This window comes from Diprion similis, chromosome 8, assembly GCF_021155765.1.
Source record: "Diprion similis isolate iyDipSimi1 chromosome 8, iyDipSimi1.1, whole genome shotgun sequence".
Taxonomy (NCBI): Eukaryota; Metazoa; Arthropoda; class Insecta; order Hymenoptera; family Diprionidae; genus Diprion; species Diprion similis.
Genome location: NC_060112.1, coordinates 15820896 through 15845460, shown reverse-complemented (window position 1 = coordinate 15845460; position 24565 = coordinate 15820896). Strand labels below are relative to the sequence as shown.

The 24565-nt window shown below is 38.1% G+C and overlaps 2 protein-coding genes across 3 annotated transcripts in view; one reads left to right on the top strand and one right to left on the bottom strand.

Moving 5' to 3' along the window:
* Window positions 1-663: 663 nt before the first annotated feature.
* On the bottom strand, window positions 664-4705 carry LOC124409339 (uncharacterized MFS-type transporter C09D4.1-like). Its single transcript, XM_046886897.1, has 7 exons — window positions 4247-4705; window positions 3454-3685; window positions 2631-2868; window positions 1823-2034; window positions 1620-1723; window positions 1424-1534; window positions 664-1038 (listed from the first exon to the last, which is right to left on the bottom strand). Exons 1-7 carry the CDS (start codon window positions 4471-4473, stop codon window positions 714-716), a joined length of 1449 nt encoding a protein of 482 aa, XP_046742853.1. The 5' UTR covers window positions 4474-4705; the 3' UTR covers window positions 664-713.
* A 9788-nt stretch (window positions 4706-14493) lies between these two features.
* LOC124409338 (lysine-specific histone demethylase 1A) overlaps window positions 14494-24565 on the top strand; it is a 215924-nt gene continuing 205852 nt past the window's right edge. The window contains exons 1-10 of one of the 2 annotated variants that reach the window (XM_046886895.1): window positions 14494-14726; window positions 15167-15374; window positions 16039-16190; window positions 16428-16589; window positions 16687-16803; window positions 17216-17392; window positions 17522-17797; window positions 17878-18015; window positions 18175-18248; window positions 18494-18642. In XM_046886895.1, the coding sequence (XP_046742851.1) occupies window positions 14703-14726; window positions 15167-15374; window positions 16039-16190; window positions 16428-16589; window positions 16687-16803; window positions 17216-17392; window positions 17522-17797; window positions 17878-18015; window positions 18175-18248; window positions 18494-18642 (1477 nt within the window). In that variant the 5' untranslated portion in view covers window positions 14494-14702. Of the gene's footprint in view, window positions 14727-14971; window positions 15083-15166; window positions 15375-16038; window positions 16191-16427; window positions 16590-16686; window positions 16804-17215; window positions 17393-17521; window positions 17798-17877; window positions 18016-18174; window positions 18249-18493; window positions 18643-24565 lie in introns of those variants that run through there. The other variant, XM_046886896.1, reaches the window with a different exon arrangement.

The window sequence follows — 24565 nt, the reverse complement described above, 5'->3', positions numbered from 1 at the left end:
ACCAGTATCGTAGATAGAATTCGTTTTTCTCATTTGCTATCTGTTCACAGATGAATGTCACGTGTACCTGGGAGTAAAAGTTGGAATTTCGTCAAAGCATCACCGCGAATTTATGTTTTACTATCAAATTTTATTCGTGACAATATCTTATGAAATATCAGATAATATATACATTTCGGTGGACATATACAATTCATGAAAATACGACTTAGATATAAATATGTACACTCTTATCCTACATTACATTAGATTATACGCACCTGCGAACGTGCTGTTAATTCATATCTGAAGATTAAATGATCGAGAACCAAGGATAATTACACCTTCGATTAGCTACGAGTGATTGTGATGAATGTTATATACAAATTGATACATGCAAAAATCTTTAAATTTAAATAAAAGTCTCACGAATATTATATGTGTAACACAAAGCACATTAGACACATCGACTTCCGCAACTACTGCAGTACCTACATATGTTTCTCCACAAAAAGGTATGGTAATATTGCATAAATGATGGGGCATATAAGAAAAAAAATTTTACGACCGAAATGAATACGGTGTATAAATGACTTGATATATATACTATGTAAATGATTGAACTAAAAAACAATCTTTGGTTAGAGTTTGTGACGTCAGTGTTTAGCTCACAAAAAAAAATGACAGTGCATTAAAGTGATCCCTACAGACCACTCAATATAAAGTGCAACTTATTAAATAATTTGTTTTTCGTCTTGAAAACTTGTATTGCTCATTGGAACTTCTCTGTAAGGCGCATGCTGTCTGGCATTCTGTCGCTTCTGCAGATCTTTCGTACAGAGAGTGGTGATCAGTCCTGTGAAGAGGAAAAGCCCGATCACCAGGTGCGCCCATAGATCACCAAAAATCTCGATCACCTTCCCAAATATTAATACTATAGCGATGCCATAAATTTGATTTGTGACATTTAGGAATGCGGTAGCAACTCCTTCTGGTTCTGGATACGTGTATTCTGCGCAGACTTCGTACCCCACGGCAAAGTAACTAGTTATGAAAAATCTGAAACAATAATTAATGGAATGTAGAGTCGATCGATTTACGACCAGTGATATAACACTTAGAATAAATAATTTGGTATCTCGTTCGCTAAGAGTGACCATTTGCAACTTTTATAGCTTCGTTAATGGAATTCATAACTGTATAAGTGGAATTCGGGACAATGCGGGCGCTAATTTTTTTGGTGACTTATCCCTATAATCACGGTTGATTTATTATTAAAGGAATTCATAATTATGATCTGAGAGGAGGTTGACTTAGTGTAAGTCACTCTCCGGGGAGCGAGTTTCGAACATCAATAATCGCTATAGGCTGTACATTTTTATCATCCGTATCGAACAAACGAGCAATCATGATGGTGTATTTCAATGTTAGAATGCATGATTACCCAAGGAATGTAGCCGAAACGTAAACCATCCACTTTATCTCCATAACCAACGAAACTGCGAAGAGTATTTGTCCCGCTAAGGAGAGTGCGTATACCACACTTATCGTCAATCTAAAATCACACAGACACCGGTTAGGTTTTGCAATATTACAACAAGGGTGATTCATTAAGGCTTGAAATGAATGTCGATACGTACTTGAACTTGTGTGTTTTGTCAAGAATGTAACCAAATATTGGAGAACTGATTACTCCCATGATGACGATTGCCAATCCGATTTGTCCCGCCTCTTCTTCTCCGTTCTGTATGAGAGCACGTGAATTGCGTTACATTAAATATTCGACGTGCAGTGACTAACGATGGTCTTAAATACTCAAATATCCTGAGCAGAAAATCATTACCTCAAAATGTAGTAGATACATTTGGTTGAGAAGTGTAGCAATGGAATTCAGCACGCCGATGTTTACACCGAAGGAATGGCACAACGCGATGTAACTTCTGTTCGATAGAAGCCTTTTCATCAAAGGTATAAAACCGTCCGAATTTTCTGACAAATTCAATTTTTGAAGACGGCGAGTCTCGCTGGGTGGTAGAGGAGGCTCATCTTTTAAAACTGCAAGAAAAACGACGTAAGAAGAAATTTACTTGACCATAGACTCTTGGGTCTTACATAACGCAATGAGCGCATCCAACTATTGTAATTTAATAAATAGGGTCAAAGTTTGGGTTGAAAATCCGATTCATTAAGCTGGGAAAGTCCGATACAGTCGTTCGCCAGAGTCGACGCTGAAGCGTCATGGGGTTTGCCACACCTCTAAGGGTTCTTCGTAAGTGTAAACCGGAATTTATCTCAAATTCTATGCATTGCTATTTATATGCTGGAATGTAGCGAGGTTTGCATAAATAGAAACAACAGAACTTCAGATCATGAATTGTAAACATCGAATGACGTGTTTCATAAATCAAGAGTAGCGTATCGATAAGCAAAAAACTTTGTGAAAGATTGACAATTTTGTCACCATACTTTAGTATGAGCACGTTTAATAAGAACAAGTTGTACCGCACTAATGTGGCGACAAATTCATATTCAAATACCGTCGTCTTTAGTGTAAATATTCCCGATCGAATGTCTGACATTTTTTCTTCTGTTCAATATAGCAGAGTAAATAATGGTCAGTTAAATACTGACTGTATTTCTTGTATGCTTACAGATGATGGCCGTGATCAGTGCCACGGTTGAGTAGACAGCAAAGAACCAAAATAACCGCGACAAATCGTCGCCAATATCATCCAAATTCTCATGGTTCCTCACAACTATGGGCGTCAGTAAAAAGCTGCCTGCTATACCCAATTGAAATCCGAACAGACCCATGGATGTGGCTGTTGACACTTGGCTCGATCCAAACCAGTTGGCGGCAAGGCGGCCGGGTACGTTCAGCACGATCACCTGAATATTACTGAACGTTAAACGTGAACACAGAAAATTGAAGCGTGCATAAGAAAATCCGAACATGTATGCATTGTAGAATCTCCGACGATTTTCGTACGCGTTATGATTCCATTCGATTCGACGTGGAACTTTTACAGGGTAATAAACGACGTACTCTGCCATTAAGATACTTATTTTGGCAAAAAGTGGAGCATATTTTAATTTTTCAAGATTTAGAAAAAATTTTCACAGATTCGTTACCACCCACAGAAATTGGCCAAATTTTCACAGTTGCACTGAATGGATTAAACTCTCCCGTATGATGCCACTTGGCGGTGATGAAACACACATTTTGATCCCAGTCCCATGAGATTTGATGGTGATATGACAAAATGGCAGCTGATCTGGTTTTCGATTACGAAGAACACCAAAATCTCATTTTTGAGACATTTGTTGCCGACCTTTCATTCGTTATGACTAGCCTCTGCTCAATAATGGCCAAGAGATTTGGTGTATGCTACGTAACTTGCTAATGAATATTTTTAGACCGACACATGTGTCTCCGGCAGAATTTCTTGACAGTGAAAAAACAAAGCGGATTACCTGCGTACTGGCAACCAGCGATTGTCCGATGAATGTCACGTAGAATCGGTCGCGTGGTATCGAAAGCACTTTAATCCAGGATCCGAGTGCGGTGAGCAAGCATCCAACAATTATGGTCCAGCGTAGACCAATTCGATCCATCATGTACGATATTGGGAACACCAGAGGAATATAAGCCACCATAAAGAGTAGAGATGTCCAATCCACCGCGATAATCGAAACATCGTAATACCTGTCCAAATGAAATGCTTTATTTTAGGACGGTCTAGGTGAGGTTTCTCTCAAACTGCAGCATCTGTTACCAAAAAGTGGGCTGAAAACTGGCGAGATTGACATACGAGTGACGTTTTTCCTACTGTTTACTAAAATTCCGAAACTTTTATTCTTCTAAAATAAGGATTTTCCACAAACTGCTCCATCATACTAACGTTGAGAATTTCAACGTCACGCAAACACTGAAGCATATGTGCTAAACCAGGATATCCAGAGCTGTTCCTTCTCTTTGCGGAAGTTTTGAGATCAATAATCGATAATATTTTGATCGATCGAGCAGAATTCAATTATGTGGAATTTATAATGTGGTGCAACAGTGTGAAAGAATTGACCACAACCTCGGGCTGGTGATTCGTGGTGAATAAAATGATGGAAAGAATAGATCGCATTACGTTAAGGTGATATTGCTGTGCTACAGGAATTTAATTTTATAGTCGAGTGCACAGAAGCTTGTGGCCGTGAAAACGTTTCGAAATCGAATGGTACCTTGTGCAGTTATTATTGTTGGATACTGTCATACCTTACAATGATGTTGCTGATGATACTGTACTGAACCCATTGGCTGATGTTGGATGAGGTGAATAATATGAAAATGAAAAGAACGAGCCATCTCCTGGTGTACACCCTCGTCAGTGGGGTGTTCGAGTTGATGTCGCTATGCTGTTTCTGCCCGACGGCAATGATCACTGGATTTTTATTGCAGGTCAGGTGAGCAGTGACGGCCTCGATTTCCGAATCGAAAGCCATTTCAATGATATGTCACAAAATTTCCACCAGTTTATTTCGCGCCTCACTGATCGATCTTTATCAAACGCCTACACTGCACGGATATCCTGTTCCCGAAAAATTTACGCGAACATTGCCATCGCCCTTATCGTTGCTGATAAATCACTACGCGCGCGTATTTACCGCCAAATGAGCAAACTACTCGAGATCAGAAACGACTGACTCGAATTTCACCGATTGTCTGAGATCCTCTCCCGCCACTGAGTGGCTTTTAAGGGGATGCCAGCGGCGAAGAACTCGCGCTACAAGACTGATTTTTTCCCATTCCCCACCTCTCTTGGTGTAAGAGGGAATCCAGCAAGCTTCGTGACTCGCGGAACCGCTGGTCTGCACGGCGTGCGGACAGAAACTATCTCCGGTGAAACCTCGGCTGGCACCAAACGGTGGTTTCATCTTTAGATAACTGGAATTCATTCCAGTTTCGTGAATACGTTTCCATAAATTTGGTTTGTTTTTTTTTTTCAATCTCATTTACGTCCGTATAAAAGTTACTCAGTAGTGTAAAAATAGATATTCGAAATGATAGACCAACCGAATGTTTCAGTAATAGCCGTCACTTTGCGAGATCTGATACCTGATCTTGAGTCGCCTCGAAATTTTTATAACTACAGTAAAACCTCGTTTTATCCGAGGTAATGTGGGGAGGAGGTACCTCGAATAAGCGAAAACTCGGATAACACGGAAGAAATAAAAAATTCGAAAATTTTAATTGTTTTTCATGTATTTGAAATGGAAGAATAAAATTTAATCACAAAAATATATAAAAGTGAAAATCCAACAAACTTAGACTAATCTGTGGGGTACAAAGCATGGTTAGTACATAGTTAGTTCATCCGCATACATATGCATGTACATATAAGAAACAAAGTAGCAATCGTAAAATACTACACGCGTACAACATAGGCATAGCGGCTTCATCCGTTTTATCCGAGTTTTTCCGTATTATCCGAGCATACACCTCAGTAAATTCGAAATTCTCGGATAAGTGCGTTGCCTCGGATAACGCGCAGGCTCGGTTGATCGAAGGCAGGATAATCGAGGTTTTACTGTATATATAAAGTTTGAAGCGCATATTCGATCAAAGCCGCAAACGTTGTATTCGGAACAGGCTGATTAAATTACTTTTTCGTTTCTGTACCAAGCCACGAACAGGTAACTTCGATTACCTCTGTGGGTTTTAATAGTTGATTCTATAATTGTTAGGTGAATCTCTTTGGTTTAATAAATAAAGTAAATGAAAAAATAAAAATAATGAACGATATATGTCAAAATAATACTTGGCTTCAGATAAACAAAGTTTCCCCAATTTTTTATCACACATGTATAAGATACCACACTAGCCAAAACATTGACTGAAGTTACGCTATTTATATCCACCATGATGTCATTGGAAAAAAATTTACTCACAATTAGTAAAAAGATAACTAGACCTATCAATCTGGGAATTCCTGATAATGGCTAACCGATGTCAATCGCGTGACCACCAATGAACCCCGAAAACGGGTTCAATAAGAAGTCAGTAGTATAATCTTTAATGGTCGCTCACCATATTTAATGTTATAGGATCGACAAAATCTTCTTGTAATCAAGAATTCGAAGTTTCTATTGGATATTTTCCGTCAACCAAAATTCAATAAAAACTTAATATTCCTCTAACTTTCTAGATGGAAATATTTTTAGTTTAAAACATTGTTGGCATATCACAGTAAACTGTGACAATTAAAGCATGGTTTTCTCATCTATCTTCAATAAGCGGAAGTCAAATACGAGCTGACTGTGTGCTACTTGGATTGCCGTGGAGGTGTTGTTGTTTGGGCGATATCAACTGCGACACTTATGATTTACGTCTATGTTTTTGAATTCTTCGGCGTTGTCGCCTCCATTGAGTAACCGCTATACTAGAACCATGCAGGACTGGCCTGACCACAATTCCACGCATTGACGCACACTTTTCAACACTTCCACTTCAAGGAGCGTCCGACCGACGTGCATCTCCCTCCCAGACGTAGTCAGTACAGATACTTGGATTGCCACTGGTTGCAGCGGCCCGATACTACTGCACTTCTGCCATGTAATTATTTTTAAATTATCGGTGAATTATTCAAGGCGGCGCACCCAGTCGAGGTGTAAAATATAAACTAGAATATCTGAAGAAGGAGGGAAACAACTTTTCTGTATAACTATGTACACTGTACAGGTACTACAGCTATATGCAACTCCGAGGATAGTCAGAATCACTTCTGAGGTAAACGCACCGGTTTTGTCCTTGAGTTTCATGGCACGTAAGAACGCCGACTTCTACCCACGCAATAGATATAAAGTGCGGTTGGTGTATATTCGCTGTCTCCAAAAAAATATTCCCACAGTCTATGATTATGGCTTGTAAGGGGACTCGAGTATTTAGATTCACTCAAGTGAGACCGCGAAAATACTGCGAAAAAAGATCCAGCGCGATACTCAAAAATCTACAAATATGTAAAATTTTGTAATTTTTTCTATTATCATTACAGTTTTATGTCGATTCATATTATGCAGTGACACGCACTTGCAGGCTTTTGAATATTCATCGCCACTGCCGATATAAATTTATTACTAAAACCTTGCGTTTGGTTGCTCTTGCTCGGCTCTTGCGGCATATCTGTAATTAATTTATGGTTCTTCGGAGGAACCCTTCGTACGCACATTTTACATACATCAGATATTCAAGTTCATACTTCTTCTCTTCCAAAAATTCTTCCACAACATTATACTTTCATCTTGGGTGACATGGCGTGGCGCTTGAATAAAACAATGAATGATATCTTCCGGATACTTTGTGCCCATTTTGTTACAACTGGAACATCCATTTCTGATATTGAGAATCACCTTACCGAATGAATTTTATGTATACTCATCTGACGGGTTTATTTTAGATGAAAACTTCACTGGATCAATGGTTTAACACTTTTTTGGAGTTCAACTGATTTCAATTCTATAAGTAGAACACATCATATCCATATTCTATATTCATTGTCGAATCACTGAACAAACAAGACGATTAGCGTTTCGCGTGTTTTACTTGACCATGCTTATAAAATCTGCGGTTTTTTACATTGCCAATGAAATTGTTTTAGCTGTCCATTGACATTGTGTTGGCACAAAATTTTTCGTTTCAAGTCGCAAAATACTGCGATTACATGAATATCTGCGCACAAGTTTTTGTGGCAAGCTGGGTACGTGATGATAATCTCGGAACGCTGGATGCTTAATGTAAATTATATGTCGTAAAACATACAGCATAAAAATGTGACAATTCGAATACACTCAAGCGATTATTGTGCGGAAGATGTGTATAAACTGCGACTTTCATGATTGCAGAATTATAAGCGAGACTCGTGCACTTCGGATCTGTGCACAGGTCATAAGATTAACCAACCATACATAAAATCGGATAATTCATTTCCAAAACTTTCAATGGGCTATTCATGGGTTACGTATTGGTGATGATTGTTGCATGGGCTTAAGTGCATTTACATGTAGTACAGAGTTCTGAAATCAATTTATGCACATCCATTGTTAACGCGGGCGTTAATTATATAAATCAACACAAATCTCATAATAATTATAAATAACGTCGGAGACTCCGGATTCATCTACTTGGCCAAGACTGTTTTTTTCTCATCCGTGAGTAAATTTATTTCGTGCAGCTAATTTCATCTTAATTACTAATTCACAATGCCTAAAATATCTTCAAAATATTGATCATGCTAATCGATCTAGCTGAAGTTATTATATACTTACATCAGATATTTTTCACCGCACGTTATTATAGTGATTAATCTTATAAAATGAAAATAAAATTAAGTTCCGACGAAATTGGAACGAGTATTTGTGGTCAAGATACGACGTGAAAGGTAAATGAATTAGTTTCGTCGTTTTCGCGTCGGATGGCAGACGGGAAATCCCCTTGAGAGCATCATCAGTTGTCTTTTTATTGGACCTTCGCATACGTCATACGTGCTTATAGGTAAATTCTTGGCGGCGGCGTTCGTACGCATGTATAGTGTAGCCAATACATTTGAGACGGTAACAGGTGTAATGAAATATTCTAGTAGTGATAAATGGCTAAATGAAAAAGAGAGAAGGATAGAGACGTTAGAGTCTGACGATTTTTTTTATGATACAATCTGTCGTTCTGAAACAGTTGTGAAAATACTTTTTATTACGATTTCAATGACTACGATGTAAACCTAGTCTTACACGACTTTCTGCATCACGGTTGTGAAATTGTCGTAAAAGAGCTACTGCAGCCTGCAAGAGGCTTTACTGTATTTATTCTCGTGTTCAATCATTGACATAAGGTGATAACAGGTTACAAGTTGGAGATTCAAGATGCGTCTGCATGTGACCACAGGTTTCTTTCTTTCTTAGAATGTGTTGAAAAAATCGGATTCTCCGTTCTCAGCCGGTTCATATTTTCCATGAATCACCGCAAACATTGTAAAGAAATCTTAAATCGGACAAACAATCATTCATAAACGGTAGGCACTGTAATTATCTGATATGTACTCCGCAATTTGCGGAGTCTATACATTAGCATAACTTAACAACAAGTGATTCACTGATCATTCTCTTGGAATCTGTCCAGCTAAGCGACACAGGCCGCATCCAGTAGCTGCATTATGTATGATATGATTTCATAGATGGTTTGATAGTGAGTATACATGTGTGGCCTGAAGTCGAGATATGAGGAAGAGTATGAAAATCAAATAACGCAAGCCGAGGCGTACAGAAGATACATTCAAGCCTGGATCAATAACTGCCCGATTAGTTAATTAAGGAATATTAGAATAATTCAGAAAAACTATTCTTCAACTATATCAACCATGTGTTCTTCGAAGCCGTTAAACGTCTCGGAGTATTTGACTTGTCGGAAAATGATGGTGCCACTCAGGCATACGAAGCGAGAATAATCTGTCAATCAAACTTCATCATGCTTTTCGCGTTACACGCGAGGTTATTCGCTCGCCAGGCGGTGATATGTAATTTCAGCTTAGAATGTCGATATTGCGGTTCGAATGATTAACATGTGTTACTTGAATAACTTGAATGGGCATCTCGTAGTTGAACGACCCGTTTTCTCAGAGCACGTGCATTCGTCCGACGCCCTTGCCCCATCGCACGTGAGGCTTAATTCAATCGCACGTCGTCTTGAAAGCATTTTCCTCCATCCTTGGGCTAGATGTACGAGTCCTATCTTTATACGTAGATATTAAATTGTTTCGCAAAAACTTTTTTTGCTCCGTTTCGAACGGATGGTTCTTGTCAAGAAAAAGAGATTCTTGACTAAAAAAATTTCATATGTCAAAGCTAAGTGATTCCGGAACTTTCTTTTGGTTTTCCATTCAGGTTACATACGAGGAAAACGAATTTCTGATGGAATTTCATAACTCCGTACTTGTTTAAGAATTTTCAAATGTATAGAGGGCCTCTAAAAGCTGAAAGAATAACCTTTCAAATACACGAGAGCACTTGTCGAATTTTATTATTTTTACAATTTAGATTTATTATTTTTATTAATTTTTTTCGAATTCCCAATTTTCAAAATCATGAATAGAATTTACATTCTTAGAGGTAAAGTGGTCTGCGGTTACGAATGTTTAAGCTTATGACGTCATTTCTTGAAGTTGAAGTATGTAAAAAACTACTGTAGTCGGATTTATGTTCACCTAAATATTATTCAATATGCATCTCATTCTGTAAAGCGAAATTTCTGACTTCGACACTACTCTCGTCAGTCGTACGCATTAAATCTGCATGCAAAGAATGTCATCTACGTAAAACAGTCACGATGGTAATCCTATAGAGATTCAGCCTTTTTTAATCCAGCACTTGACCCGCCGCCGGCCATGTGGTTTTTTACTGACGTTGCCGGGAAACACGGACGATTCGCCTGCACTCGATGCTTTTAAAAAATTTCTAAAAAATTCAGGTAATTACTTTTAGGTGCCTACTTGATGTTCCAATAGTTTTAATTATGAAATCATCAATTAGATAATTAGTGGAAACGGCTAAACAATGAAAAATCAACGAGAAACCGGTAAGTGAGAAAGTCAAGGTGAACGATATCGTCCATGTTGCCTGGCAGAGGATTAGTATTGTAATTATTCCTGGCACACGGTACGACTGTATATCGCATGAGAAGAAAAAGTCGAAAAGCAACAAAGTCTCGCTTTGACTCCGATGGCGTTTCACGTGGCGCGCAGCTTGTCGTCTATACTTTTTATTTTTTGAGACAAGTAGTTATAACGCGCTGTTGGCAAGGATTCATCGTCGATTGTTAATTATGTTCTAACTAAGCTCATGCTTGATAAAATTTACACACTTGCTTGTGAGCAGTGGTCAGCATAATGTATCGTCTAAACTAAGATTTGAGGCGTAGTAAGTTCAGATTTCAAAAGTCAATCATTGCGTATATAAAACATAGTTATACAGATTAACCACCAAGAAAATTTAGAATGTTGGGTAAACTTGAGCCGTGGCCTACTTGTCACTTCAGCGTATCAGTATAACGATAAATCTAATTGTCAGCGACTCAGCAGGAAAAAACACGAATAATTGATTCATATTAGAAAATTATTCCAACGGATAATTAACATTGAAAAGATTTAGCTTTACCACCGCATAAACTTGCCGTGCAGAGTTTCTGAGAAATTTATCGATATCAACGTGTAGCGGGAAAAAGTATGAATAAAGTATTGGCAAATAATTGCGGTTGTGGTTGACGGTTGCAGCGTAATATATTGTGACTCGATCACCACACACACGTGCTTGTAACGATTTTGCAGAAAGAACATTATCATTATAGATCTTATGAATGATAAATTGACCGAGCGACTTCGCGGTCAGGTGAAAATTAAAAATACTATATAACACCTTTCGACTACCCACCAGCCGCTTAATTCTTGCATTTTTTGAGTTTCTGCTGCAGCGTGGACGTCGCAGCGCAACGCGGTTGCACAATGTATCGAAGAGTAATCGTATTGTTGCAATATGGTGGGCAGGCATTGTTATCTTAATGGTGACTAGACGTAAGTACACAGAAATAGAATTGCCGCACGCGCAAGAGAGTGGCTGCTTACCATTACATTTGCGATTAACACATACAAACCTTTCCTACCAAGTATTATTCCGCGATTGTGACACGTGTTACACTTTCGATTGCAGCTATCGGTATAATATCAACGACCACCTGTCATCTGCAGCAGTCCATAATTATTCATTTTCATTGCATGTAGCGTGCGACTCTATGCATAAGCTAATTTCATTCCAGATAGTTGGCTTAAAACTTGCTGCAGCTACTTTGCAGGTCATTGTTTCCTCTAAGAAGGCAAAGGCTGGTCAATTCCGTTTTCATTCCTGAGATGGATGAGTAACCTCTTTCCATACGGAACATATTTTTAATTCCGCAATGATTACTCACAAAAAATTGTTAAAAATTGTATTGAATTGAAATTGAAGGTAAAATTGTCATTTTGCCGCATATTATTTTTTCTTCTCACTTTTTACGATACCATTCTTATTCAGTCATTGATGCAGTCAAATTTGGGCATTTTTATGATGGTGTTCGCGCAGCTTATCGAAATGGAGGTGGACTACTGGTACAAACTTGAAACAAATCTTGAAATCCCATTCACAAATAAAACAAAAGTTCGAGCTAGAGAGGAATTGCAGTCACTTTTACGGTCTGTACGTTCATGCAAAGTGAAGACATTAGACGACTTTCGTTTTTGTTAACTTGTATTGTAAATGAATGTCTGAGTTAGGTAAGACGCATGATGCGCATTTTCGGATAAAATTAAGTACGTATATACGTTTTATATATATACATGTATATATAAATATACTGCATGATTTCAAGAGACCCCATTTGAGTAGGTGTGACGTTACCTACGGAAAATATGCCAATTTGAATTGCGTTAAAGATCCACAGCTGTAGTACATTGGAACACTACTCATCCCGATAACCCTTAAAAAGGTGATGAATTGTACGCGATAACAAATGTTAACTCACTCGACAAATGACGTAAAGTTTCATTTCTACGCGGCCGCCCTCTAAAAATGAACTACCAAGGGAATTCGGTTTGCGCAGTTGAATTGGCTTTGCCCAGAATTCTCCTACCCATTGGCACCATTTCTATGTGTATAAATAAAACTCGTTTGAAGGTTATTGCAGAAATATATAATATTGCATTACATTTAGAAATAGTTAGTACAGAGTTAAATCACAATCGATATCAATATGTTCACTTCTGCACATACATACTTTTATGATATACCGGCTACAAAATAATTTATAATATTGTTTATACTTGCACTGCTAACAATATTCTCGGGTCGTAATTATCGTCCAATAGAACCTTATCAATCTGACACGAAGAACAACCATTTTTCATAATTCACAGTGCGAATGAGCTTCAATACTTTATAGTAAATACTACATCATTTCGTTTCGTACCTTTGAGTACGAACGTTGACAGAGGATACTTGAAGAGAAGCTCTTCAGTGTTTTGGTACAGTGATTTTATAATTATTTTTCTATTCCTTCAAGGTTGAATACCGCTGTTGGTAATATCTACAAGTTCTAGGTAGTAGCCGTAGTGCGTACAAAAATTGTATTTGACACTTTCAGATGTAAAGAATAACGTAAATATTTTTCAGCGACATGCGTCTCTCTTCGGTTGAAGGATCGCTAAATTGACATCGTGTGTTTGAAATCCTATTGAATTTATATTAGTTTGAATTTCGTTACAGGCTGATAAAGATAATTTACGGAAGCGAGTTGTTTGCCTGATTTCAAAAACAGAGAGAAACCATCTGTTTGGTAAACATTAGAAAAATTAACAAGCCAAACATTTCTTACGGGCCTCACGTTCTCAAAAGGTGACAAATAAAACGCACCCCATGTTTGCACATTGTTGGAATAGATGTAGATGTATGTGTCTAACATGAACGCATGGGTGTGTGTGAAGAAACAAGTTTGATTATCTGGCTAGGTGTGAAAAATAAACGAAGGAATCCGCAGTCTACCTAACTCGCATAACTGAAAATTCATGTTTCAGATATACATTAGCTAAAAATTACTATTCAACAAAGTTCATACGTTCAACGTATCAATAAATTGTGTAGTTCGGTCGTGACATTCTCATTGGAATTCAGAGATATATTTTTTTATCTCCAACTTGTGTTAATTAAAGTAGAATCCGCTTCAATTAGTGTAACCTATCTCTCGAATAAATCTATCTCTCGAGTATTGCGTAGTGTCGCGCAATTTTTTTTTTTTCAATTTGTGCAGTTTATTTTTCTCGGTTATTGTATCCAACAAACATAAAGCTTATACCGGGAGTTTCGGGAAACGTATGCTGTTCGACGCCAGCAAATAGGCAACTCACGTTAAATCTCACATCTGTATTGCGATTTCTAAAAGATCTGATTTAGCAACTTTCACGGACTGCGTCAGTCGGATAGAGATATCTTTTCAACAATGGTAATACTGACTTAAGATGTAGCTCCGGTTGCCTACTTGCGGGCGCAAAGATAAAATTTACCCAGGAAACTCGCGGTATACATGCCCAGGACACGACGACGTTCTTACGCTCCGAAACGGCTTGAGAGTGAAGGTGATATGTATTTTGTCTCAGCTTTTCGTGAAAGATCAATGGAAAACGTTGATAGATATGTCAACTGATTAAAGACTGTTACAGACGATTAGATTATCCTAATGAGACTGCGTGGTAAATTGTTTCCGCCGATAAGGTAGCTACCGGATCTATAACACTGCTTTAGACTCACTTACCCGCAGAGTAGTCGTTACGAGAATTTGCCGTGTAATCGTGTTCGTTGATTGAAGGTGATTATATCTTCAGTTAACCCCGTCTTTGAATTCTTCCCTCTACTTTTTCCCCTAAGTTTCAATGGATTCGCTTTGTATTTTGAGTACAGTTTTCAACTGCGACTATTGCGTGCGAGGTATCGACTTGCCAGAGGAACGACTATCGATGACGTCACTCGACGCAGCGCAACGTCTGGCAACGTGCCGGTAGATCGGGATCCTCGAGAGAGATCAAAACAAACAACAACCCTCGTTCATTGTGCGGATTGCCCTCTTCGTTAACCTTACGTGATCGAGGAATCTAATAAGGAATAGCAGAATGAGCCGAAGAAAGAAGCCGAAGGTACGTCCTGAATATTATGCTCAATACCAGGGAGTTCAATGTCACAAGCTGACGCTCATTTTGCGTTGGAGGTTAATCGCGTATCCAGCGTCCTGTCATTTTCTTTGAACGTTGAAAATTTGAAATAGAAGTAGAATTTTTACTGGAATCGTGACTTGTGAAGATTTTATAAGAAATATTTGTGCATTCGGAATTATTATCGTGCTGGGAGGCTTTTAAACAGATACTTCATTCGTAAGAACAGTCGAGAAATTAAGGTTATGTCGTGTTCCTGCTCGAATGTTTGAAGAAATTGTTAATGTATTACAAGAGTTGATGATTATTTACAGATGATCAAGCCCTTATATTAATAAGGATTAAGGCTTCTCATATTGTATTGTTCAAATTTATTCGACTTTCACACAATACTAAATAATAACGTTTTCAACGCCGTTTCACAGGTTGAGTACAGAGAGATGGAAGAAAAATACAATCAGATCGATGATGAAAATGCTTCTGATACTTCCGAGAAGTCAAAGACTGGCCTCGGCACGCCGGAAAAAAAAATCTTGCCTGAACCAAAAAAGGAAACGTCAGAAGCGTCCACTGCTCCCAAAGTTGAAGCTAAAGAGGAAGACGAACAGGACAGTGATCACGAAGATCCACATGGTAGGCATTTGCTGCTAAAATGACTACTTAAACACAAGGTTTTACTTAAGAAGCCTGGTGAGGCAAATTAGAATGTAGTCACGCAACTCAAGTTTTTAAACAATATTGATTGATATTAATTACGTTACTATGCAAAACCTCAAATGGATGGTCTACATGGACTCCGAGTAATTAATAGCTGAAGTTTTATTTCTTATACACAGGCGCTTATGGCGGCATGTGATGGGTATAGGACGAAATTTCGCTTATTGTCAAAATCACAGACAAAAAATGTGTACATCTGAATGAAAAACTATCTGAATGGTGAATGGTACTCTTAAAAAAATGTTTGTGAAAAAATATGAAGTGTTTTATGAATGCTCATACAATACTTTTTTGGAATTGTATACACACATAATTCAGTTCAGTCAGAAAAAGTGATTAGAGGAAAAAAGTTACATATTACTTTAGTAATTTGTTGAAAACCTTTGCTTTAAAGTTTTTTTCAAATTTCATTAGTTGAGAACGGTGTTGAGAACCATAAGTAGACCCGTGTATAAGCGTAGGCTTACCTCTATTACTATCTGCCCCTGAGAAGTGCTCACCAACCTCTTTTAAGAATATCTTTTTACCATGAATTTGATAGGTTCTCAAACATCCTCATGATAATCTATACCAATTCCAGTGAAAGAATTATTGACTGGGCTGGAAGGCGCAGCTTTCCAAAGTCGTTTGCCGTTTGAAAAGCTGACCTCAACAGAGGCTGCCTGTTTCCTTGACGTGTCTGGAGGACCGCCGCAAACTCAAAAAGTATTTCTTCATATAAGGAATAGATTGGTGAGTTATGCACATTTAGTCTCATTTATTCTAAACAGTGAATTATATTTCTCGTGTTACATTAGTCAAACGTAATTCTTCTATTTCTCTCATTTCTCTTTTATTTGTTTTGACGAATGAAAAAATCTTAATACCTGAGAATACTCGTGACTCAAAATTATTTCTTTTATGTTGCTGCTACAAAATTGAAGTTATCCTTACTTAATAAATTTTTGATCAAGCATTTTAATATTTCAGCTGCAGCTATGGCTTGAAAACCCTAAGCAGCAATTAATTATCGAAAATGCTCTGCCAGCTGTGGAAGCACCATACAACAGCGATCCGATACTTGTTCGCAGAGTTCACGCCTTTCTCGAACGGCACGGTTTCATTAATTTTGGTGTTTTTAAACGACTTAAGGTAAGTCGTCTTGTCAAATTGTATGAAGGTAACCTATATCTTACACACAATTCGCTTTTAATCAGTTACCCGTATTATGACTTTCCTTTTATATTAGCCATTGCCAGTGAAGAAATTGGGTACAGTTATAGTAATTGGAGCTGGGATCGCCGGGTTAGCTGCTGCTCAGCAAATGCAGCAATTTGGATTAGAAGTTATTGTGCTTGAGGCTCGGGTGAGTTTGTTATTTCTTTTCATCGATTAGTACCTTCTCTTATTCTTACAAATAAATAAATTCGTACTTTTCCACTGGATAGTGATAACATGAAGTTATTCTAATGCTTCACCAATCTATTCTCAGTATGTATCGACTTATGATAATAAACAAACATCCAATCCAACTGCTGTGAGATTATAGAAAAAAGTCAAGAGCTTACCAGCTGTCCATCCATCAAGGCTTGATCTTCTTATCAGCTTCTTATACTTATTCTCTACGATAAACCCGCAATTAAATTTTTACATGCAGATGAAGTCCAGTCATTTTGCTTTTTCACATTAATGACTTTTTGTGCGATTATATCCTTTGATAAGCAGCGTAGAAATATCTGACGGTTACCTCTTCACAATATATTTCGTTATTCATTCAGGATCGCGTCGGTGGGCGCATAGCAACATTTAGAAAATCTTCGTACATCGCTGATCTTGGAGCAATGGTTGTGACGGGACTTGGTGGAAATCCTGTAACTACTCTTAGCAAGCAAATCAACATGGAATTACATAAAATCCGACAAAAGTGTCCACTGTATGAGAGTGATGGTCAAACCGTACGTTAAAAGTATTGTTTGTATAAATCAACCTTCCTGCAAATATGTCTTTAAACAATATAGCCTCTTAGCGTAGACAAAGTTTTATTTGGTGATTGACAGTCTGTTATCGTACTTCGTATTTCCCAGGTACCAAAGGACAAAGATGAAATGGTCGAACGAGAATTCAACAGATTACTGGAGGCCACATCGTACTTGTCTCATCAGCTCGACTTTAATTACGTTGGTGGTGCAGCCACTGCAGTTAACCAACAAGGTCAGGCAGCTTCAACGAGGCCTGTATCTCTTGGACAGGCATTAGAGTGGGTTATTCGTCTACAAGAGCAAGGAGTCAAACAACGTCAGGTTGCACACTTACGCTCTGTACTTTCTCTTCAGAGTCGATTGATCTCAAATCAACACAGGGTGAGTTTTATATTAAGCTAATGACACAATTGTGCCAAAAAACATGAAATATTGTGAGTGATTTTCATTTTCTCTTCCAGATGATTGCGATCAAAGAACGTTTGGCAGAGTTGAATAAACAGTACAAAGAAATGTCGGATAGCAAATCACAGTCACGTGACATTACGCAAGAATTTGTCATTCGGTCAAAAATGCGTGATATTAACAATGCTTGCAAGGTATGTCTTAAGGTTGTCATCTTCTGAGACAAGTTTTGCTTTATTGTAAATTTAGTGATGATATTCGCATAAACTGGTATTTTTTATCACCGATTCTCAAACTTTTATGACATACGTGAGTCAGAAAATAACGTATGACTAGATTTTTACTTTTTACAGGAGTGGGATCAACTTGCCGAGCAGCAAAAAGAAATTGAAGCAAAGTTGCAGGAGCTTGAAGCTTCACCGCCAAGGTAGTTATGATCCCATTGAATACAGCTAATCGATTTTGATTTCATATTGGATTTTACTTTATGATAATCTGTTTGATGAAATACGGCGCAATGAATTCTCATAAATTATTGTTTCAAATGTTTTCTCCAATAAATTTTTGGCATTATCTGTTTTAGTTTAAAAAATTCGTTACAAACAATAGCAAAGCGTAAAAACGTGATCTGTTTTGGAAAATATTGTAAGTGTGCCGTTTTTGATATTACAGTGACGTGTATTTATCATCGAAGGATCGGCAGATACTAGACTGGCACTTCGCTAATCTGGAATTCGCCAATGCGACGTCGCTGTCTAATCTGAGCCTGAAACACTGGGACCAGGATGACGACTTCGAGTTTACTGGAAGCCATCTAACAGGTACAAGCAATTTGTATTCTGCTTTTCGATTTTGCACAACTCTTAAACTTTTAGTTATTATACTGTGTTTAATTGCTGCCATAAGGGTGATTGTTGATTATTGAAATAATGCCACTGATACTGGAATTGTGTGATTGAATGGGAGGTTCGCGCATTTTTCAATATAAGCCTGAAAGGTGTTAGTGATACACTTAGTGAACTTCACGCAAGGCGTCGTATATAAGATGATGTAATTTTGCGGTTTTCTTATCTGTTCATGAAACTGTTCTACATCGTCCAATTAAACTTAGTTTTTAACGTCGCTTGCCGAAAATGAAACCTATGCCTCATTTCGATTTCGGTCACCGCATGTCATTTCAAAATTATTTCACGGTAAGTTGTGGTCAGATTAATTCAGGAATATCAACTCGATTTATTTCCCGGATAGTCAGGGATGTACCTCGAAGCCTATGATGATGCTTCGGAACACTCCAGGTACCTACATGTACATGTCAAGTTGAACTGCGATACTGTACTTTAGTATTCTATTATACGGTGTACCAGTTTCAAAGAACATGGTATTTTTTTTTTGCTTAGTATAAAGTCAACATCGCCGTTTTGTTTTTGGCACGTTGATTCAATTTCTATTAAAATTACTCACAATGTATTTCTAATCATGGGGAAGAATGAAGCATTTCCCTTTCTGAATTCTCTTAATCATACGGATACTTTGCTTATCTGCTTTTGAAACGTATTAACATAGGTCTAATAAACGATAAGAGTTCATAATAATTGACCTTATATAATTTCTAGATCTAATTCGTTATATTTAGATCTAAATATATCTATACAGATCCACCAAAATTTGTACGCTACCTATTGTTACGTCTATTCAGATTTAATTAGGTCTAGAAATTATGGTATATTCAGATGACATTAGATAGGGACGAAATAGGAATTTAATTAGATCTAATTAGATCAAATTAAATCGGCTCACATCAAAGAATTATCAAATTGTTAATTAATAACCACCGTAATAACTAAATACAGTGCGTTTCTGGTGCCGTTTGATATCGGGAATTGTGCCAAGCAGAGGGTGATATTGCGTACGACGAGTTGTAAGCGTACAAAGTGCTCAACCCTTGAGGCAAACCATATGCGTATGAATCTGTAGCACTTCATGACAGTGGGATCGTACGAGTAGTTGAGACTATCTGTACGGCAGTGGTTGAACGCATGCTCGTGTGTGTACATTGTACACACAGGTTAAAGGAAACTTGCGGATTTAGGTGACAATCTCGGTAAACTAAGCTGAACTCAACTAAACTAAATCTAGTCCAAGCGGCACGGAGAGTTGCGACGTCATATAGAGTAATACGGGAACTTACACCAACACACGTTGTGAGTCCGTTACGAGGATCCTTGTTCCCGGTTCATGGTCTGTGGCTCCTGATTCCTTAGAGTTGGGCCAGTTGCGACGCGAAACTTAGAATCCGGGTCGGACGCTCTTTAATGGAATTTCTGTCTGTCCATGCGGATGAAATTGTTGGCAGAAGTACCGTCTTATCACGTGATAGCTTGAGCGAGTATCGAGCTTCTTCCACCAATGTCATAAACATACGCGTAGGACATTTGCTGGATTTACTTATTCGCTCGTAAGTATCTTTGTTTCCATCATTACGACTCAGTCTTTATAATTAATTGGTCAAAGTTTCCTTCGAGACTTGGTTGGTATACCTATTACGATGTAACTTGTAGGATGGATATTTGGTGAAAAAAAAATATTCATGCAAGGCTGGGTTATACCCTGCATACCTGTAGAAAGCACCAACTACCGTAGAAAATTTCAAGCTAATAGCACGAACCGCGGTTGACGAGATAATAATACTTCTTTGAAATCACGCGTTCTCTTTCCTTGCCTTCGTCCCGTCGTTCTAAGCCCGTTAACCGGTTTTGCTCAAATTTAATACCGGACACACGAATTGTTTCCAGCAAGGCGTGTATGTATTTATTTATGATATTGAAAAAAAAGTCAATGAATTACCAATGTTCACTCACTGTTTAGAAAGTTACGCGATGGATGGTAAAGCCTTTAAAACTTAGTTACGTGTGTCTCTCGAAACATTCTCTCGGGATTTCCGAAGAAACCCTCAAATGACTTTACTGCTTATTATATTAACCAAGCCAGGGAGCCAATTATGACGTGGCTTGCCTCCTTGTGTGAGTTATGAGAAAAATGTGGTTTCCGTTAGAAAAATGTGAGCTGAATCACACGTGGGGAAGAATCTCGTATATAATCAGACGGGGCAGATTCTACGGTTCTCTTCGCTTTTCTCCGTCCATCCGTAATCGGCCTCAGCCGTCCACCGGCTAACAAGCAGCCTTATTACTGCTTGTGCTCCCTTATGCATTAGCGAATTCACGGTAAAAACCACCACCGTCCACAAGGATATTACCACAACTTACGTAAACACTAACAATAATTCTTATACCCTAAACCTCGAAATGTACTGTATAAATTTCATTCCGTTTTTATGTCAATAAAGGTACTCGCTTTTGTCTATCGTTAATATATGATGGAACGAATCATCACTTTTGATAGCAAAAATGTTAATCTGCATTGAAATATTTCGAAAATCGATTGGGATAGTATACATGTATAACTCAATGATTTACTCGACACTGTTTTAAGACAGGTACGGTAAAATAATTGCGAATTTTATTTCTGTGACCTGTTTCTAGTGAATGTTCAGTTTCTTTTCCCGCGTGTCACATATTGCTGCAAAATATCAGCATTTGTAACGGTATGTATACCTTTCATTTATGGCCGAGTTGAAAATTGAATCCCGAGAGTTATTTAGCTTTGTGTAATAACCGGTCGATTGCAGTAAAACTTCGGAATTAATGATGTCTGCATTGCTGAAAAAGTTAGTCCCCAGTTATACGAAGTTGAATAAAATTTAAGATTCCTTCGAGGATGAAGAATGCGCGTTCAGCGCAAAGTGAACGCGCGGAAATATGTCTGCTATGTTCGGTGCAAAAAGTTTAACGTAGCGTGATTCAATTACGTACCACTCGCTGGAGTTGGTATTTAATATAGTCTGTTCCCAATCGTCCACATACTTCACGTTTCTTTCTACATACATACCGAACGACATATATTGTTTATAATTTACTCGTCGGTTTTCATTGTTTAACCAGCACGGTCTTACAGCGACAGTCACAACAGCCTTGATATCGTTGGATTCAATTGGATGATATGATTATTCGTTCGTTCACAATCCACGAAAGGGTATAAACATTAGAGTGGTCTAAAAAAAAAAAGTTTTTTGCCTATCATCTCAAAAGCTTCTCTAAGGTATAAGAAAAATTCCCTCCAAAGCGCAGCTTGATATCTCAATTCTCCATTAAGCTCAACGAATTTCTATTTTTCCATTTAAATAACACGTAAAAAAAGTTTTTTTACGTTTTTATCCAGTAGAGCAACGAAAATTTTTTTTTATAGAATTTTGCATCAATTATTCTTGTAGGAAATTTAATTCTCTACAAAAAAGCACTGAAATAGTTTTGTCGTAATTTTAACGGGTACAAAGTTATAGAGCTCTGAATACTCTCAACAAATGAATATTTGATCAGATATGACTTTAGAATCCATATTGTCAAATATTTTTTTTTTAAATGGATTTGATTATGTAATGTATATATTTTTAATGAGTAGAAAATAAAATTCAATAGACATTCGTAAGTACTAGCTTAATCTTTATTAAAATTTCGTTATAAAATTGAAGAAATTCCAATTCAATTAAAACAATTTTCTTACATGTTATTTAAATGGAAAAATAGAAATTCGTTGAGCTTAATGGAGAATTGAGATATCAAGCTGCGCTTTGGAGGGAATTTTTTTATACCTTAGAGAAGCTTTTGAGATGATAGGACTTGAAAAAAAAAAAAAAAAACGTTTTTTTTTTACCACTCTAACAAACATTCTTCGTTTAGTTTAGGCTTTTCTCCTCGTTTCCGGAGAGTAGCTAATACAAGGCGTGGGTACAGACTTGACGTGATTATTGAGCCGGAGCATGAATTAACGCATTGTGACCATTACGGCAGGTGCGCCGCTCTCTCGTTTTACAGACGACAGGGATTTAGCCTGCATTTGTCAACGGGGCGTGCAATGGTATTTCACGGAAAGTAAAAGGGCTTCGGTTCCCGTTTCATTTGTCGCCGCCCTTTAATTTTGTCTATCACAAGAGATCGCCGCGGCTGATGCAGGGCAGAGCTTTGCCACCGTCGTGTCACCGTACACCGACCAACCGGATTTAATTTGACAGAATCAAACGACAACACAAGCCTTCCCCATGATTCCATTGAACGGAATAATTGCAGTAGCTTTACGTGAAAGGTTTATACTAATTCAGCCGTCCGACGGGATGCTTTGAACTCCGTTCCACTTGGACCGTTAACGGATGCTACAAGCCTTTATTATAATTTTATCCCGCGTCAATTGCGCCTATCTACCCCGTGAATTTTCGCTTTCGTTACTTGTTCACTTCTTCAGGTTTAATTCAATCGCAATATTTTTTCACCAGACAGTAAAGTGATTCATTTCACTATAAATTGATCGATTTACCAATAACCAAAGCTTAACTCTTCCCCAACTGAACTCGTCGGTATGATAATGATGATGTAAATCATCGATTGTATGATCTGTGAAAATGGGTCGAAGTCCAAGTTCTCTTCTGTAATGACATGCGCGTCATTTGTATAAGTACCCATCCACGTTATACACAATGGAAATGCTTCTGTCTTTGAGAAATTTGTGTATAACTATAGGAAAATGAAACCTTTCAATTGTGGTCCATATACCAAGATGCGTTGTATGTCCGAGGATACCTACGTATCCTGTGTATACGGTGTGTACCTACGGTTAAAATACGGTGTACAGTCAGACGTTAACCCACACTTATCGGAGCACATCCATTGTGCGCAACCATTGTTGGCGCGTTACAGGCATTACCGTGGCATTGTGCCCGGCGTAACAATACATCTGGCAGTTGCCAGCTGATAGAGAAACGAGCCCCGCTATAACCATCGACTTTCAGCTCCTAGATTGCCAACTTAATTGAGACTTAATAGGTTGCTTTCCAGACCCCGCGTGCAGGCGTGTGTGGATGAATCCCAGCAAAACACGGACGAGCCCCGCGTTTTGTCTCACCGACATACCGGTTAATTTACTGACCGGATAAGAACGTCGGATGGGAATATAACTGATGATTCTGGGAACCTGGAAGCTTACGTATATATATATATATATATATATATATATATATATATATATATATAAGCACATACTACACACGGCTAAGAAAAATCCTTAATGTTCCTCGAAAATAATAAACGGGGAACGTGCGGGGAACGGCAAAATTGGAATGGAAGGACCGTTATTCTCGGTGGTCGACGAGTGCACTGCAGGCGGCGAGCAAGGCCGGTAGCTGGGATAAATGAGCTGTGTTAGCAGTTTCTCTTCCCGGATCACTTTCCTTGTGAACCCGAAGTTCCCTCTCTTCTCCTTACACACACACACACACACATATAATATATAAATGTATAAAAAATGTTAAGCCCTATTAGTGGCGTTGTAAGTTTGGAAAAAAGCCTCGTCCTTCGCTTTGGCGGTAGGCATGATCGGGTGAGTTAGATGCAATAGCAGCCCACCAAAATTACGCAATCCGATCTTGAACTTCACCCGTATTATTCTTCTATACCTACGTTATGTATGTGTATACCTGTATCGCCTTATTATATTCATGGTCTTCGGTTCTCTAGCTAATGCCTCGCGGTATCTCACCGTCACTAATCGAATCGTCAATTTTATTCACCGGAAAACGATAAATAAAAATAAATTTGTCGGAACGGATTCAAACGTTCGTGACCAATCGACGCGAGT

Excerpts from the sequence above, each read along its gene's own strand:
- LOC124409339 (XM_046886897.1), bottom strand. The coding sequence starts at position 4,473 with ATGGCTTTCGATTCGGAAATCGAGGCCGTCACTGCTCACCTGACCTGC. Across the intron at positions 3,686-4,246 it reads ATCAGCAACATCATTGTAAG|GTATTACGATGTTTCGATTA; the intron begins GTATGACAGTAT and ends TCATTTGGACAG. Across the intron at positions 1,535-1,619 it reads GACAAAACACACAAGTTCAA|ATTGACGATAAGTGTGGTAT; the intron begins GTACGTATCGAC and ends GTGTGATTTTAG.